At 36.7% G+C, this 18,574-nt stretch overlaps 1 protein-coding gene across 1 annotated transcript in view; it reads right to left on the reverse strand.

Moving 5' to 3' along the window:
* Positions 1-15,922: 15,922 nt before the first annotated feature.
* LOC103263730 (histone-lysine N-methyltransferase SMYD3) overlaps positions 15,923-18,574 on the reverse strand; it is a 216,454-nt gene continuing 213,802 nt past the window's right edge. Inside the window, exon 6 of the mRNA XM_021714117.1 lies at positions 15,923-16,028. Coding sequence (XP_021569792.1) covers positions 15,930-16,028 — 99 coding nt within the window. The 3' untranslated portion in view covers positions 15,923-15,929. The remainder of the gene's footprint in view (positions 16,029-18,574) is intronic.

Below are 18,574 nucleotides of genomic sequence, written 5' to 3' on the forward strand. Positions count from 1 at the left end.
TCAGGGGAAATACAAATGTCAAGGCTTTAGAGAGCTTTGAAGCTTACTCAACTAATGGTGACAAATATTAGTAAATATGTGACATATCAAATGATCACACTCACAGAGACTTCTCTATTATTTTATAATTGGAAACATGTAGTTGTCACCAAAAAAACTTTTAAATATCCAAATCATCCAAGTTTAAAAATTCCTTGTCATGTGGGAAATACCCTTCTACTAAAAAAAAAAAACCTAAAAACTAAAAGACAATTTTTAACTATATAGATCATAATGTCTTGCTCCCACAAAATGCTAAAAACTTTGCAAGTTTCTCTTTCCTAATTCTGAGGTGATGGAAAGTGAGAAATACCATCCAAACCTCACTGATACAAAGAAAATATTTTCAGCAGAAAAAAAATCTTTGTATCACCATGATTGCTCTAAAGAAAACCTAGAAGTCTGCCACAACCATTAGCGAACACACACAGAGAGCGTCCGAGAATGAATTTCCAAAATCTGATCATATCGCTGTAATTTTCTAATTACCAAACCCAGGAGTGTTGACAAAGCAGAGTCCTATTCAACTACTGATGACTATTATTCAAAGCTAAACTTTTACCAAATCTTAACGATTTACAGGTAGGAGCTCATTACCTTAGGAACCAAAGGAACACAATAATTTTCAACCTCTTTGGAAACACACATCATCCATCATCATCAATAAGGCCTTGCTGATTTGTCACTGGCCTTGATGGCCTCTCCTTGAATGTATATGGGCAGCTTTACAAATTGTTTCAAAAATACCAGCCTGTCAAAAATAATTCCTATTTAGAGAATGAGCCCACCCTGCCTATGTTGATTTGCTAATATAGCAACAATTCCTCAGATATCATCAAGCTCTGGTGGCTTGAAGAAACACACTGATGATGTAACAATGTGAAGGATTAAAAGCACAATGTTAATGACAATGCAACAACATGAAACAATAAAAGCATACGTTGATTGAATCCCTGCAATTCACTGGTCACTGTGCGAGGTGCTAGGAAAATCATCACAACTGTTAAGTTGCTTACAGTCTATCCAAGCAGTCAGCCAGCTCCACAGGAAAGTGACATGAGATAAAGCTCGCAGAGTCCTCAAATGCCACATTTTAAAACCTTAATTTTATACAAATTAAGCAGAAAACAACTGACATTTTAAACAAGAGATTAAATGATCAAATCTGGTTTTTTTAAGTTATCTCTAGTGGCAATATACAAAATAAGATGAGATACAGGGAGAGGAAAGAAAGAGATCAGCTAGAAACCTGATTTAGGTGAGATAAAAAGGGTCTTAAATAGGGCAGTGACAAAATATATAAAAAGAAGAGAATAGAGTCATGAGCTAATTCAAAAGCAGCATAAGCAAGGCACAGACAAGGAGAGAGAGAGGGAACAATCAGATGTAGCCCTGAGGTTTCTGGCATGGCTGACCTGGGAGACTGCATGCCAAGAGAAAAGATTAAAAATGTAAAGAAGCAGTATGTTTTACTGAGGAAAAGACAGAGTTTAGGTATTGTACACAATGAATCTGAAGCTAAGAAAAATAATGCAGGTGAAGATTTTTATTTAAAAATAAAAATCAAAACATGAGATTTGAGCTCAGAAAAAATGTCAAGGCTGGAGACGAAGCCTGGGTATTCTCAATACACAGGCAAGCAAGTAATGCCATAGCAGCAGAACATTGTCATTCAACAGGCAACAAAGAAGAATCATCAAATGATAACTTTTTAAACAAATTAATGAGAAAGTCAAAAGGAGAACAATGGGCACATCATACCACAAAAGCCAATTAATATTTCTAGGGCCGGGCATGGTGGCTCACACCTATAATCCCAGAACTTTGGAAGGCCTAGGGGAGAGGATCATTTGAGAACAGGAGTTTGAAACCAGCCTAGGCAATATAGCAAGACCCCTGTCTCTACTGCCTCAGTCCCTCCTTAAAAAACGATTTCTAAAGGTTGAGCAATATCATACCTTAAGATTTGCATAGTTGAGGTTTAAGTGGTTACTGTTCTGTGGCATCTTGGACAAACGGGAAACAGGAAAACCCACAGTGTAATCATTTATTACAAAAGACTTCTGAGGCATCAAAACTACATACCTTACCAACTTCTGCTCTAAACCTGAAAAACTAAGAGTCGATTAAAGTCTGTATAGGAGGGAACAGGCCCTGAGACACCAACCAGCAAGTCATATAAGCCTCTTTAGATGCTTTGATGGCTCTGCTATGTCAATAATATACTGCCAACCATGAGGGAAGGAGAGGAAATTCTATAAAGGGGTTTTTTGTTTGTTTGTTTTTCAGTCAATTTCACACTCTGTCACCCAGGTTGGACTGCATTAGCACAATCATGGCTTACCACAGTCTTGATAGTCCCAGCTCAGGTGATCCTCCCTTCTCAGTTTGCCAAGTAACTGGGACTACAGGTATGTGCCACCACACCTGGCAAATTTTTTTAGTTTTCTGTAGAGACAAGGTCTCCGATGTTGCCCAGGTTGGTCTTAAACTCCTGGGCTCAAGCAATCCTCAAGCAAATTTTTTTAGTTTTCTGTAGAGACGAGGTCTCCTATGTTGCCCAGGTTGGTCTTGGACACCTGGGCTCAAGCAATCCTCCCACCTAGAAATCTTTTTTTTAGGAGGGCCTCCCAAAGCACTGGGCTTATAGGAGTAAGCCACTATGCCCAGCCTTATAGAGCAGAGGTCTTCAACCACAGTACTGGTCTGTGGTCCATTAGGAACCAGGCCTCACAGCAGGAGGTGAGCAGCAGGCCAGAGAGTGAAGCTTTATCTGTATTTACAGCTGCTCCTCATCGCTTGCACTACCACCTGAGCGCCTCCTCCCATCAGATCAGTTGGCATTAGATTCTCATAGAAGCAAGAACCCTACTGTGAACTGCGCATGCAAGGGATCTAGGATGCATGCTCCTTATTAGAAGCGAATGCCTAATGAGCTGAGATGGAGATGCGGTGGTGATGCTAGTGCTAGGGAGTGGCTGCAAATACAGATTAACATTAGCAGTGAGGTTTGCATAGAAACCATAATAAATCACTTGCTTGTAGACTCATATCAAAACCCTATCAGTGAGTGGCAAGTGAGTTGTACTTCAATTATATAGCTGCATCTGGTGGCGGGCTTTAAGTTAGAATCCAACACTTATTTTAATCCATGTATGGTCCGCCCATTATTTTATTTATCACTTTTGTCCATGGCTCTTTCCCTGCACTGTGCACTTGTCTCAGTCATAGTACTGGTAAGCCCACAAGTTAACCCTCACCAAAATGAGTAATAAACAAATGTCACTAGAGAGCTTCTTTGAAGCATTATGGTGAGTTGCATAATTATTTCATTATATATTACAATATAATAATATAAAGTGCACAATAAATGCAATGTGCTTGAATCATCCAAAATTATGCCTTCTCCCAATCCATGGAAAAATTATCTTCCATGAAACTGGTCCCTGATGCCAAAAAGGTTGGGGACTGCTGTTATAGAAAATTTTGCATTTGTTTTCTTTGTTTTGTTTTGAGTTGGAGTTTCACTCTGTCACCCAGGTTGGAATGCAGTGACAGGATCATGGCTTAACCTCCTAGGCTCAGGTGATCCTTCCATTCCAGCCTACCAAGTAGATGGGACTACAGGTGTGTGCCACCACACCCAGGTGTTGAGGGTATTTTAAATCCTGATCCTAATTCAGCTGATCCTAATGAAACAGCTCTGAATAAACGGTGCCTTAATAAAAATTAGTTATAAACATCAAAATTAAAACCAAATGTCAATTAAAATTTGAAACAGGGCACATGATTCCAATGTTTTTCTTTTATTTAACAAGCATTTGTTCAAAAATAACATTTTAAAATTATTTATCTATGCCATTAATATCAGGTATAAATGTTAAGGTCAAATAAAAACCCCTACAAGAAAAAGAGGTGCTAATGAGGGAAAAGATAATTTTCTTCTATACCGCATATACAGTTTATTGTATTATAAAACTTTTAAATCAATAAATGCATATATCTATAGAATCATAATGAAAAAAACACGCTCAATAATGGCTTGGAAACAATACAGACCCAAGCTGGGGGACTCTTAAATAATTAATGTTTTAATATGCAGTACTTCAAGGCTGTAGGATGCAGATTTCAAAAGGTAGCTTAACTGCATACAAATTTCATTTCAATTATCTTGATTTTCACAGAGTTGTGGCAGTATCAGTACCAAATTATTTGATATGAAAAGCCCACCCTCCTCCCACACACCTTACCAGGACTTATTTAGATTTGAATACATAAGGGAGAGGGGCGTACATACATAAGACATGATGTACCACCTGTATAAAAACAGGAGAAATTCTGATTAAATAATTCACAGCTTTGCCAAGAGCAATACATTAGAACTAGAAAGAGGAATATTACCAAATATTCTTATATCTGTCATTCTGGATTTTGCTCCTATGGCTTACAATAGTTCATAATTAGAGGTCTATCACAGAACTAACATAACACAAGATGCAGTTCGGTGGAATGGGGACAATATGAAATCTGAAATCAAGACAGCCATATTAAAGCTCTGACTCTTTTACTTAAAAATAATGTGTTAGGGGACCGGCACGGTGGCTCATTCCTGTAATCCTAACACTTTGGGAGGCCAAGGTAGGCAGACTGCTTGAGCCCAGGTGTTTGAGACCAGCCTGGGCAATGTAGCAAAACCTCGCCTTTCCAAAAAAAAACCAGCCGGGCATAGTGGCATATGCCTTTAGTCCCAGCTTCTCAGGATGCTGAGGTGGAGAGATCACCTGAGACCAGGAGGTCATGGCTGCCATGAGCCATGCATCATAATCATACCAGGGCACCCCTGCTTGGGCAACAGAGTAAGACTTCAACTCAAAAAAAAATAGCATGACCTTATGCACTTCCTCATTTGAAAAGGCATAATAACCATAATAACTGAGAGGGCTATTATAGGAGATAAACATGACTATATTTGTTAAAGTACTTTGTAGAGTAAAATATTAAAAATTAAGTTGGGGGGACACAGTGCTGGGAAACTTGGGATAAATCAAATGCTCATTGATCTATAGAGATAAGACATACCACAGTATCTAATGCTCATTGGCTTCTTAGTGACTATGAGCTCAAAAATATGAGAAACAAAAGAAAAATCCACATACTGTCAAGTATGTAATTCACAGTTCTGCTTATAACTGGGTAATCAGAAGAGAAGGTATCCAGCTGGTTTGGAAAGTCACAAGCATTTAAACAGACATACAGAATCTCTGAAACTGAAACTCATCATTAAAGAGACAAGCTAATCTAGTTTCAAATGCTAAATAATACTGTTATTTTACTTATTCTTAATTTCTGGCTTTATACAGATAACCTTCAATATAAGAAATAGATATTGGCTGGACACAGTATCTCAGCCTGTAATCCCAGCACTTTAGGAGGCTGAGGCAAGAGGATTGCCTGAGCCCAGGGTATTGAGCAGACTGGGCAACTTTGTGAGACCTCGTACCTACAATAAAAATCACAAACTAGCCGGGCATGGTGGCATGTATTTGTAGTTCCAGCTACTTGGAAGGCTGAGGTGGAAGGATTGCCTAAGCCCAGCAGGTCAAGGCTGCATTGGCTGTGAGCATGCCACTGCACTCAAGCCTGGGCCAGAGAGTGAGACTCAAACTCAAAAAAGAAAAGAAAAGAAAAAAGAAATAGATATTGCTGAAAAGTTATCTGTAATTTAACTTCTGTTTGCTGTATCACATTTTCACTACAATTTAGCAGTAGTTCTTCAGCATTTCGGCATCAACTAACAGAAAGTGCTTTAAATTGAACTCAGAAGACTTAAATTCTAGCTTTTTCCTATCACTAGGTGACTACTTAACCTTCTCTGAGCTGCACCTGATGCACCATAGGGAAAAGGAGAAGAGGGAAAGTGCGGAAGCTATGGAACCAGATAGTTTCTGCAATCTTTTCAGCCCTAAAATTTTAAGATTCTATTATGCTTAAGGAAGGAATTGGGGACACATGACTTCTGTTCTTACAAAGTTTACAATCTAAGGAACCTAGGAAACAAAAACACATAACCAAAAAAATAGAGAATATTCACAATTGCCAAATGGTTGACATAGAAAATACCAGTGACTACTGGTTTTACCAAAGGGAAAGATCAATCCTAGTCTATTGGATTTCACCAAAGACTCAAGCTATTACCTTAACGATAAAGCAAGATGTCAATGTGGATGAAGAGGGACGATATATTACATCCTTAGTAAGTTCATTACTAGGTAAGTTTATTACTGCACCATTAGTACCACAAACTCATAAACTCAAAGAATACTTTATCACCTAGCCCACTTTTTACTATAGAGATAATCCATCCAAACACAGGATTCAAATCCTAACTGAAACTTTTCCAGGAAGAGAGGTAGCTTAAGTGGCACAAGAGCAGCTTGATACACTGTTGGGAGTACTCTAATTATAAAGATCTTTCAAATAATAAGCCATTATCAGTTTGCCTAATATAACATCATGCTTTGTAAATAAAGTTTCTTGAATATGTGTCTTTAAGCATGTAACACAAAATTTTTAATGAATTAGTAAGACATGTCTCTAAAATTTTTTTTAATTACTTAAACACAAACATTTTAGTGAAAATCAACCTTTGAAGATAGTGAGGCGACTATTTTCTCTCTTCATCAAGACACTTTTTAAAAATCTGGTTTAGCAAAGCCATCCCCAAATTCACCTGCTAACCTTTATAAGTCATCTAATTTACTTTTACCAAGTCATCTTATTTTCCACATTAAACGGCAAGGTCTGATTTCTGCCCCCCAAAATATCACTGTTTCTGCTGTAGAAATAATAGAACAGTTTATAACAATTGTCATCACTATTAATATTATACCTTTAAAATATATGTGTTTTTTGTCTCATGAAAGGTCCTTCCAATTTGTGTTAGAGATAGTCAAATCACAATATAAGGTTTAAAGGCAATAATCCATAATATTAAAAACAATTTGAAAAAAATCAAACAAAAATTTTGAATCAAATATTTTGAAAAAGTCAAAATATTTATAATTAAAAAGTACATTTTTATATTTCATTTCAAAGCAAAATAACAAAATTAACACCTTTAATTTAAAAACAATAACAAGCTGGGCAAAGTGGCTCATACCTGTAGTCCCAACTACTGGGGAGGATAAGGTGGATGGATCACTTGAGTCCAGGAGTTTGAGGCCAGCCTGGGCGACATAAAGCAAGGCTCATCTCTAAAAAAAATTAAAAATTAAAAAGAGAAGAAAGAAACAAAAACTAAGAATGATGAAATTTTAAAGCCGGGCTCAGTGGCTCAGCCTGTAATCCCGCGCCTTTGGGAGGCTGAGGTGAGTGGATTGCCTGAGCCCGCGGGTTCGAGACCCGCCTGGGCAACTTGGCGAGACCTCATCTCTACCGTAAATCAAAAATTAGCCGGGCGTGGTAGCACATGCCTGTAGTTCCAGCTACTTGGAAGGCTGAGGTGGAAGGATGGCTGGAGCCCAGCAGGTCGAGGCTGCGGTGGCCGGGAGCGGCCACTGCACTCCAGTCTGGGCGACAGAGTGAGACTCCAACTCAAAAAAAAAGAAAAGAAATTTTAAGTACAAAAGGCAATGAAGTCAAAATTATTTCTATTTTACAATTTTGTTTTTACCTTTATTAAAATAACTACAGTTCTTTTACTATATCATTGAATTGAAACTTTTTTTAATTTTTAATTTTAAAGATGTGGGGTACAATTCTAGGTTAAGTATACAAATGTTCATTATGCAGGTACCCTTGTTGATGTAGTGTGCCCCCCTCTCCCCCGGCAGAATCCCACTACTGTCAATCCCTCCCCACTCCCGGTAATTTCCCAATACTGACAATCCTTTTCTTATAGTATTACGATAATCGTTCAAGGCCCACTTATGAGTGAGAACATGTGATACTCAGTTCTTTGTTTCTGTGATAGATCACTCAGTATTATAGACTCTAAGTCTATCCAAGTTGCTGTGAAGTTCAGAATTTTGTCCTTCTTTATGGCTGCGTAATATCCCATTGTGTATATGTACCACTTTTTTTTTATCCAGTCCTCTTTCGATGGGCAACACAGTTGGTTCCATGTTTTTGCTATTGTGAACAATGCTGCAATGAACATGCATGTGTAGGTATCTTTTTCATAGAGTGGTTTGAGTTCCTCCGGGTATATTCCCCATATGGGGATTGTGGGGTCATATGGAAGGTCGATTTTTAGACCTTTTAGGAATCATCAAACTGTTTTCCACAGAAGTTGTACTAGTTTACATTCCCACCAACAGTGTAGAAGTGTTCCCTTTTCCCCCACATCCTCTCCAGCATCTGTTGTTTTTTGAGTTATTGACAATGGCCATCCTGACTGGAGTTAGGTGGTATCTCAGTGTGGTTTTAATTTCCATTTCGCTGATGATTAGTGAGGTTGAGTAATTTTTCATGTATCTGTTGGCTGCTCGTATGTCTTCTTTTGAGATGTGCTTATTCATATCTTTTGCTCACTTTGTAATGGGGCTATTTGTTTCTTTTCGGCACATTTGAGTTCCTTGTAGATCCTAAATGTTAGGTCTTTGTCAGACATACAGTTGGCAAATATTTTTTCCCAGTCTGTGGGCTATCTCCCTGCTCTCTTGATAGTTTCTTTGGCTTTGCAGAAGCTTGTCAGTTTGATGAGGTCCCACTTGTCTAAATTATCTCTTATGACATGGGCACTTGGGGTTTTGATCAGGAATTGGTTGCCAGTTCCAATTTCCACAAGGGTGTCTCCTGCATTTTCTAAGGTTCTTATAGTTAGAGGTTTTACATTTAGATATTTGATTCATTTAGAGTTGACTTGTTTTAATCTTCTGCATTTGGTCAGCTAGTTTTCCCAGCACCATTTACTGAATAGGTTTCTCCTCTCCCCAGTAGTTGGTGATGGAGGTTTTGTCAAAGATGAGTTGGTTGAGAAATTGAGGTTTTGCTTCTGGAATCGCTATCCTGTTCCACTGATCTCTATGCCTGTTCTTGTACCGAAACCAGGCTGTTTTGATTATTGTAGCTTTATAATAAAGTTTAAAGTCTGGGAGTGTGAAATCTCTCAATTTGTTTTTTGTTTTTGTTTTTGTTTTGCTTTTTTTGCTGAGAATTGTTTTGGCTATTTGGTAGTTATTTATGTTTCCATATGAATTCCTGTATTGTTGTTTCCAGGTCTGAGAAGAATGCTGCTGGTAATTTAATGGGTATTGGGTTCTACAATGTTGATTCTTCCAATCCATGAGCATGGAATATTTTGCCATCTGTTTGTGTCATCTTTGATTTCTTTGAGCAGTGTTTTGTAGTTTTCATTGTAAAGGTCTTTCACATCTCTGGTTAGGAAGATGTCAAGGTATTTCTTTTTGTGTGTGTGTGGCTATTGTGAATGGGATTGTGCTTTTGATTTGGGTTTCTATTTGTTTATTGTTGGTGTAGAAATGTGACTGTCTTTTGCAAATTTATTTTACACCCTGAGAAGTGCAAGGAGTTTTTTGACAGATTCTCTTGGTTTTTCGAGGTATAGAATCAGGTCATCTACAAAGAGGGATAACTTAACTTCCTCTTTTCCTATTTGGATACCCTTGATTTCCTTCTGTTGTCTGATTGCTCTAGGTAGGACTTCCAATACTAGGTTGAACAGGAGGGGTAAGAGTGGGCATCCTTGTCTTGTTCCAGTTTTCAGGGGAAATGGTCCCAAGTTCTGTCTGTTTAGTAGCATGTTGGCTGTGGGTTTCTCATAGATGACTCTTACTATTTTGAGGTATGTTCCATCTATGGAATTTAAACATTTTTAAAGGTACTTAAGTTACCGTAAAGTAAAAAAAAAATTTAATTCAAAAAACAATTATTGTTCATACTGTGCACACAAACGTGACTGGCAATGTAAAACTACAGAAGTAATGACTTGCTAGATGATAACAAATAAAATATTTCTTATCCTTTCCTTTTTTTCCCCTTTTTTTAATTAGAAGATTTTTTCACAGCATATTGGTTTCTACTGGATACAAAATATCTTCAGCCATCCAAACAATAATTCAGGGGTTGGCAAATAAAGGCCCACAAGCCAAATATGGCCTACAACATGCTTTTGTACAGCCTGCACGCTAAGAATGTTTTCTTAAATTTTTAAATGACTGTGAGAAAATTTTAAAAAGAATAGTTTTGAATATGCAAAAATTATATGAAAATCAATGTTCAGTGACCATAAACAAATTTTAATTGGAATGCAGTCACACCCTGTTCACATACATATTGTACATGGGGTCTTTCAGGCTATAATGGCAAGGTTAAGAAGCTGCCACAAAGCCGGGCTCGGTGGCTCAGCCTGTAATCCCGTGCCTTTGGGAGGCTGAGGTGAGTGGATTGCCTGAGCCCGCGGGTTCGAGACCTGCCTGGGCAGCGAGACCTCATCTCTACAATAAATCGAAAAATCAGCCGGGCGTGGTAGCGTGCGCCTGTAGTTCCGGCTACTTGGAAGGCTGAGGCGGAAGAATCGCCGGAGCGCAGCAGGTCGAGGCTGTGGTGGCCGGGAGCAGCGACTGCACTCCAGTCTGGGTGACAGAGTGAGATTCCAACTCCAAAAAAAAAAAAGCTGCCACAATAAGCATGGGAAGTAATGTTTACCTTAATTTGTTCAATTTAGCTATTCCATGGTGTATACGTATCTTAAAACATCGTGTTGGACATGATATATATAGTTTGTGCTAGTGTAAAAATTTTTTTTTTTTAAAAGACGCTACCACAGAGACCATAAATATCACTCTCACTGTACATTACAAATTACTGTGTGGCAGTTATAACTCACTTTTGTCTCCTGGCCTGCAAAACCTAAATATTTACTATGTGAGCTTTTATTTTAAAAGTTTCTCAATCCCTGGAATAATTAATATAAAGATTCATCATATCCTGAAGAACTAAGCATAAAAGGGAGCCTCTAAGAGACTGAGTCATCAACAAACTTACTAAACTTCTTGAATTTTACCATGATATTAATGACTTTTTTTAGCCTAGTTTTATATATTTACACAATGTATTAATTTTTAAAAATATGGCCAGGCGCACACCTGTAAACCCAGCACTATGAGGCAGAGGTAAGAACAGGGATTAGAGACCAGCCTGGAGCCTGGGCAATTTGGCCAGACCTTATCTCTACAACAAATAAATAAATAACCAGGCATGATGGCATGCACCTGTGGTACCAGTTATTGGGAAGGCTGAGGCAGAAGGATCACCTGAGCCCAGCAGGTCAAGGCTGCAGTAGCCGTTATGGTGCCACTACACTCCAGCGTGGGTGACAGAGTGAGACTTCTACTCAAAACAAAAAGTATCAATGTATTCTCCACAAAATAGAAAAGGGATACAGTTTTCATGCATTCCTTCATTAAGTCAACAATTAAACACCTACTGGATATCAAGAAGGTTGTTAGGAATTCAAAATAAATAAGGTATAATTCTTGGCTCCAAGTAGTCATAATCTAGTACAGAGACACAGTACTCTACTAGAGATTTTTGCCACCAAGAAAGGCCAAAGCAATGAAAATAACCTTTGCCATTTCACAATGACATACTGTCATTACAAAAATATCTCTTCTATCTGAACTAACGGCAAGTTATACACTCAACTTGATAAGGCAATAAGGTTTGGCAAACGTATTTATCAATCAACACTTTTAATCAAAGCATTAGCGCTTACATAAACAATTAACCTTGACCAACAAAGGTATAAATAAAAATGCTGATTAAGAACTTACTAATTATTCTTCCCAACTTCAGAATTTAGCTGGCATCTGGTTTTTAACTATGACAAACACACACCAACTCATCATAGGTTATTTGCACATAAATGAAAACAAATATTAACCAAATGGCTAAAAATGAAGAACATGATTAATAAATATCAACAGTAAAAATTCAAACAATGATTTGTTTTGAAAGCCCAAGTGTCCTACAAATATCACTTCCTTGAAGGTACATGAATATTTTTTAGAATAATTGTCTCTTGAGTCTATGTAGAGACTCAATTTGTTGTAATAAACCATATCAATCATAAATGCATCACACCATTTCATAATAAGAAGTCAGGATCTGTGTGCTGTTACATATCTTGGCTGTTTGCCTGCTTTACTTAAAACCAGAAGAGAAGTATAATCCCAGTAAGTAGGTCTTCTAGCAGCTGTTCTGAGCAAACTAGACAGATATCACATCTAGCAGCTACTGCCAAACATATAGATATAAGCATCCTGGTGATTGGAGGTTAGCAATCCTGGTGTGTCTGCTCGCTTTTAGTATTAAATATTTAATGGCATATTTTTCCTTAATGGAACCCAGGCACATCTGATCAGTCACTGGGACCATTTAGTAATGCAAAGTTATCATACTGCCATTTCACATCAACTTTGTAATTAGATAATCCATCACTTTATTAATTCAAAAGATTGCTTTTTTTACTACTTTATAGCATAAAACCCAACTGAGCTCATCAACAAAAAGGCTTTAAAATTTGGTCCTGCATAAACCTGAAATCCTCAAGTCACACACACACACACACACACACACACACACACACACACACACACACACACACACACTCCTGACCTTTCAAAATAACAACAGAGGTAATATTCTTCACACAAATTAGCCTACCAGCAACAATGAAATAATAGAGCACCAGTATATTTAGAATGAGATGGCTAACAGATCTGAAAATTTAAGATTAAAAACAGAATATATCATGATCAACATTGTTCTTGCTTTTTACTGAAGTATACTATTCTCCAGAAAATGAAAAGGACACAAAAAGTTATACAGTAATTTTCCCTTAATGCTGATTTATATACTTTATGAGTTTATGGCAGGATATCACATAGATTATTATCATTCTAAGTCTAAAGAAACATACCAGCCAAATGTAAGCATATAATCTTGAAAACAATATCATCATTGTTTTCTTTTGCCTTATTTCTAGCACACCTTAAAATATTAAATCACAATTTTTTTTCATATTATAAATTACTAAGATTCTTATCTTAGCACATTCCTCACTGCTTTTCCATTAAGAAAAAGAATTCTCCCCCAATAACAAAGAATGCATTTAAAATGAAACCAAACATAAAAATGTAAGTATCACAGTACAAAAAACACCTCTTAAAATCTTCACTTTCAAGTCTATGCAACCAGTACATGTTGGGAAACCAGCTGTAGCCAATAGCATTAAAAATTAGATTTGAGAAAAGCAAGCTCTGGATGTCACATATGTGCCCTATAGAATAAAAATAACATGCTATGAGGAGAATTATTAATTTTTTTGAAAGAAAAAGGGACAGAGCATCTTCTCAAACAAATGTGAACTTTCTAATCAAAAAATTCTGTGGCAGGTGCACAACATTATAAAGTTAAAAGCACTTTGCAGAGCTCTGGAAACACTAACAATGACATATGTTTTGTGGTCAAGAGGTCACTTTTATTCTTGCAGCTTCCAATTTAATGTCTGACTCTGAAACGTTCTATGCAACCAGTTCATTTTCTATTTTACTGTTCAGAACTTATCCCATTTCTAGTCAGTTTGCCAAATACATTTTCAGAAAAGAAAGTTACAAGCCCAGTTATGTGTATTTTTCTAGAACCCCATACAATAATCCCTAAAAAGATATTTTCTGTGCAAGGAAAATAACCTCAAAACCAGCTCTACTGAAATTAAGTTTAAGCTATTAAGAATTATTGCCAACAACTATCAATGTATGTTTTGGAGGAGACAATAGAGAAATACTAAACAATCCATGACATTTCAATGAATTAAAACATGACAATTAAAGAGCTCTTATAATTTAATTGCATCGTTTTAAAATGCATATGTGAGAAATACTTCATTCATCCCAAAAAGATTACTTATACACTTCCCATGTGAAATTTCAAGAAAGTACTTTGAAATTATGGAGTTGCTATGAATTCAGGCAACAGTATATGATTTCTGTTCACAATAGCTAAGTGCTAAAACCAAGCCAGTGACTAGGAGAAAGATATTATTTCCTGTTTGCAAAATTTCTTCTCAAAAAGACAGGTAATTCTCAGTATCTCAAGAGACACCAGCACTGGGCACAACTGTGACCAACCATCTGAGACTCTGGTTTACAGTCAGTCACAGATTGCACTCTTGGCTATATGACAGCCCAGGAAAACATAAAAAACTGAAGTTTTATATTTGACCACAAATAAAGCTGGGAGGTGGGAGGAACAGTAGTAGAAATTAATAATACATGTCAGACACTCTACTAAGCACCTTATAGCTGATCCTCATTTTTGTCTATTAAGTAGATAATATTAGTATTCCCATTTACAGATGAGAAAAATAAGACAGAGAATTTAATTTACTTCTCTGGAGAAAGTAATTTGCCCATTATATTATTCAGCCTCCCGTTTGAATTTGTCCCCCCTCTAATTGTAATTTTCTGACCTTTTAAATAGGAAAATATATATTTTCTAAATTTGAAGCAAATATTAAGGATCCAATCAGTAGATTGAATCATAGCAGCTGTTATGTCAAGATAAACTCACTTTAAAACCTGACTGGAAATTTTGTTTGAAGATTGAAGTAGAAGGAAAAAAAGTGTAAAGTGGTGAAGTGGGAAGGAGGAAAGGCTTGTAGGGATAGAGACATACATCTCCTCTTCCTTAAAAAAACCAGCAGAGATGAACTTGGTCTTTATTTTTCATGAGCATATACATAGTCACATATTCTCACAAACAAACATCCTAGTACACCTCCTGGCTACCTTCGTTGCTGTCAGTGGCAATCACCACCGTTCTGTTCCTCACACTTTATACTTGTATTTCCATTCAGTCACAAACCCCTAAGGAACATACAATCTAAGTTTGTTTGTTTTTAAAAGACTACTATGCAAATTAAGCTGAAAGGAAACCACTTCAGCCTCTCCATTCACCATATCATCACTCGGCAAACTCTCCTCCGTAGAAATTCTGGAGGTACCACTACACTCCTAATGTTCTATTATGCCTAGAGCAAAACAAACATTTTAGACATCAAGTTTTATTCACACTTTTTATTGTAATTACTAAATATAACTGAAACCTGCATTCCACAGGTGACAGCTGTCCTTTGCAAACCTTCTCCAGAGGAAGTCAATATATTTCCCTCAGCTCAGGGGGTTAGAGGAATAATGAGTCCATCTTCACTTCACAGCAGAATTTCTAGACCATTGTTTATAACTGCTTCCCAACACTACCCTCACTTCTGAAACGTATGTCAATTTCTATCTCCAATGTGAGGTCCTTCTTGATACCCAATCCTAGAAAAATTTATCCTATGTTTCATGTTGCTTAATTTTTACAGTCAGGCAATAAGTTTGTAAGTGGACAGGATCTATTTGTACAGCAAACTCCTACAATCTAAATCCCAATTGCTGTTAAGGTGTGTGCTTATGTGGGGGTGAGAAGTGGGAGACTAATACTGGTGCTAAGAAGTGGGGTGAAAAGGAGAAACACTTGGGGATATGACCCAGAAAATGAACTACACAGTAAAGTCTGTAGCTAATGGGGGAAATTTTTCCAGGTAAATCAAGACTTAAGTAGCATTAGCACCATTCACACTGAGAACAAGGTCTAAAAGGAAAGACATACTATTTTTCTACCTGAGACTCCAGAGTGTTCAAAATATAAGTTGCTAGTTTTTTAGCCATTAAAAAAGTGTTTCTATTAGAAAAAGCCATCAGGTCAGGAGAGAATGAAATATGTTCTCAGGATTAAGAACTTTCTCATCCTCCAATGACCCCTTTCCTTTCAGGGCAAGTGCAAGTTTGATAAAGAAATGCATACTGCCTGAGCACAGTGGCTCAAGTCTGTAATCCCAGCACTTCGGGAGGCTGAGGCAAGAGGATTGCCTGAACCCAGGGGTTTGAGACCAGCTTGGGCAACTTGGTGAGACCTCGTCTCTACAATAAATCAAAAAAGTAGCTGGGCATGGTAGCACGCACCTGTAGTTCCAACTACCTGGAAGGCTGAGGCAGAAGGATTGCCTGAGCCCAGAAGGTCAAGGCTGCGGTGGCCATGAGCGTGCCACTGCACTCTAGCCTGGGCAAAGAGTAAGACCCCAACTCAAAAGACAAAAAAAGAAAAGCATACCATCAAGTAATACTTTTGACCTGTTGATTTTTTTTTTTTTTGCATTGGTAGATAATTTTCAGATTTAGAATTAGCCACATATTTTTATAACCCTGTATCGAGAGTGCTTTGCACACACTACACCTGCAAAACAAAAAAAGTCAATTCACTAATGAACACCTCTCAGGAGGACAAAAGGCTTGACAACAAAAGAATAATTCCAATGAAGGTTTAGAAATCCAGGTAAAGGGAAAGAACATCCAGGTAAAATCTAAGTATTAAAAATAACAGACATAAAACAGGTTTGAAAATTACTGAAATCAAGTGATGAAAACAGGATTTATTACACTAGTCTCTCTACTTTTGTGTATGCTTGAAAATACCCATAATAATAAGTCTTAAAAATTAAGATATAAACAAATTTAGAAAAGGTCTCAGAATTCCATATGCTTTCAATGACAATGAAATGGGCTAAAACATAAGCTTAGCATGTCTAATGCCTGCACATAACCAGAATGAATATAAATGTGAGGGAACAAAAACAAAATATAAAACAGGATCCTATTTATTGAGGCCAGGTAAAGCTAGCTGCCTTCACAGTATATATTCAGGAGTTAGTTCATTAGGTTGAGGAAGACAGGTCAACATGGAACTATCTCTAACTGAGAGTTTACATACAAAAGCAGCCACTAAAGGGAGTACACACTGGGGTACCCATTTCTTCTCCTTAATTAATTAATCCCATGTCAGTAAAATAAAGAGAGAGGCAGTAGACTGGGATACAAGACTTTGCCCAGCACTTTCTACCAGTTTCCAATGGGCTCAATGTGACTTGCACCATTATACACTTGTAACATTATGAATTCAGTGACTCAATCTCTGAGATTTGCAGGATTCCATTTAACTTAATTTAATACCATTTTATTCTGAGGAGGAAGAGGAGAAGGAGGAAGAGAAGGAAGAGGAAGAAAGAAGAAGAGGACGAGAAAGAGGAGAAGGAGAAGAATAATCTCTTGTAAGGATAAATTTATAAACAGAAAAACATAAATTACAAAATATTAACAAAGCTTCCACCAAAAAGTACAACAGCCATAGGTTAATGCTGCTTTCCTCTGATTACCAACCTATATTTTAAGGCAGAAATGACATATGAGTCCAATTATCCCCTAAAATCTCAAAGATGCATATGTTTTACTTTTGTAGCAATAACAAATATTATGTGAGGAAGAGGGCAGTGTATCGTTAAAAATCAGTCTACCTTGGATTAAAAAAATGTGATACATATACACGATGGAATACTACGCAGCCATAAAAAAGAACAAAATCATGAATTTTGCAGCAGCCTGGATGGAACTAGAGTCTATAATACTGAGTGACCTCTCACAGAAACAAAGATCCGAGTATCACATGTTCTCACTCATATAATGGACCTTGAACATCCAATATAATACTATAAGAAAATGACTGACAGTACTGGGAAACTATGGGGGAGTGGGATTAACAGTAGCAAATATCTGTCTGGGGATGGGGAAACACCTCTTATCAACAGGGTGCATGAACGAAACGTAATTGTACACCTAACCCTTAACTGTACCCCACAAAACCATAATAAAAAATACTGATTAAAAAAAAAATCAGTCTACTTAATCATAGTCACAGAATTTTCCCCCTATACAATATGGACAGAATTCCTTTATAAGATATATTATTTTCAAAGAAACAAGAGAAATGAGACAGTAATTTGCATTTTATATTTAGCAATATAAAGTATTTTTAAATACTTTCATGAACATTAATAATACCAGTATTTAGCACTTGAATATTTTCCAACAACAGAAGTAATAATCACAGAATGGCCACAGGCTTAACACTAAGAGTAAAGTAACAGTCACCATAAGGTATATTTTTATCTTTCAGTAGGTGTTAGTTTTTAGAGTTTTTAACATCCAAAAAAACCTGTGTACATTGTACACTGGTTACCATGGGTAACCTACTAGAGGTTAAACTTTTCAGAGGCATATGAAATAAACATATAAGACACTTGTCAGATGCATGATAAGTAACCACTATATTATGAAATTGCTTTTAAAATGTAAACAGACCAGAATATAATGCTAAGATGATATTTATCAGAAAATCATAAAAACATACTTAAAAAATAAAAATTCATTTGATAAAAACTAAAATAAAACTTTAGCAGTCAAACTAATCACATTTAAATTTTGGAAAATAAGTAAATTTAAAACATAACAAAATACTCATGGCATAAATACAACTTTAAATGTATGTTTACAAATTACAAGATAAGTGGCAAAATCATCATCAAATGTAATATGTACTTGTCATTAAACTGTGATCAGTATTAAAGCAAATCCAA

This window comes from Carlito syrichta, unplaced genomic scaffold, assembly GCF_000164805.1.
Source record: "Carlito syrichta isolate Samal-C Ts95f unplaced genomic scaffold, Tarsius_syrichta-2.0.1 Scaffold305242, whole genome shotgun sequence".
In the NCBI taxonomy this organism is placed as follows: Eukaryota; Metazoa; Chordata; class Mammalia; order Primates; family Tarsiidae; genus Carlito; species Carlito syrichta.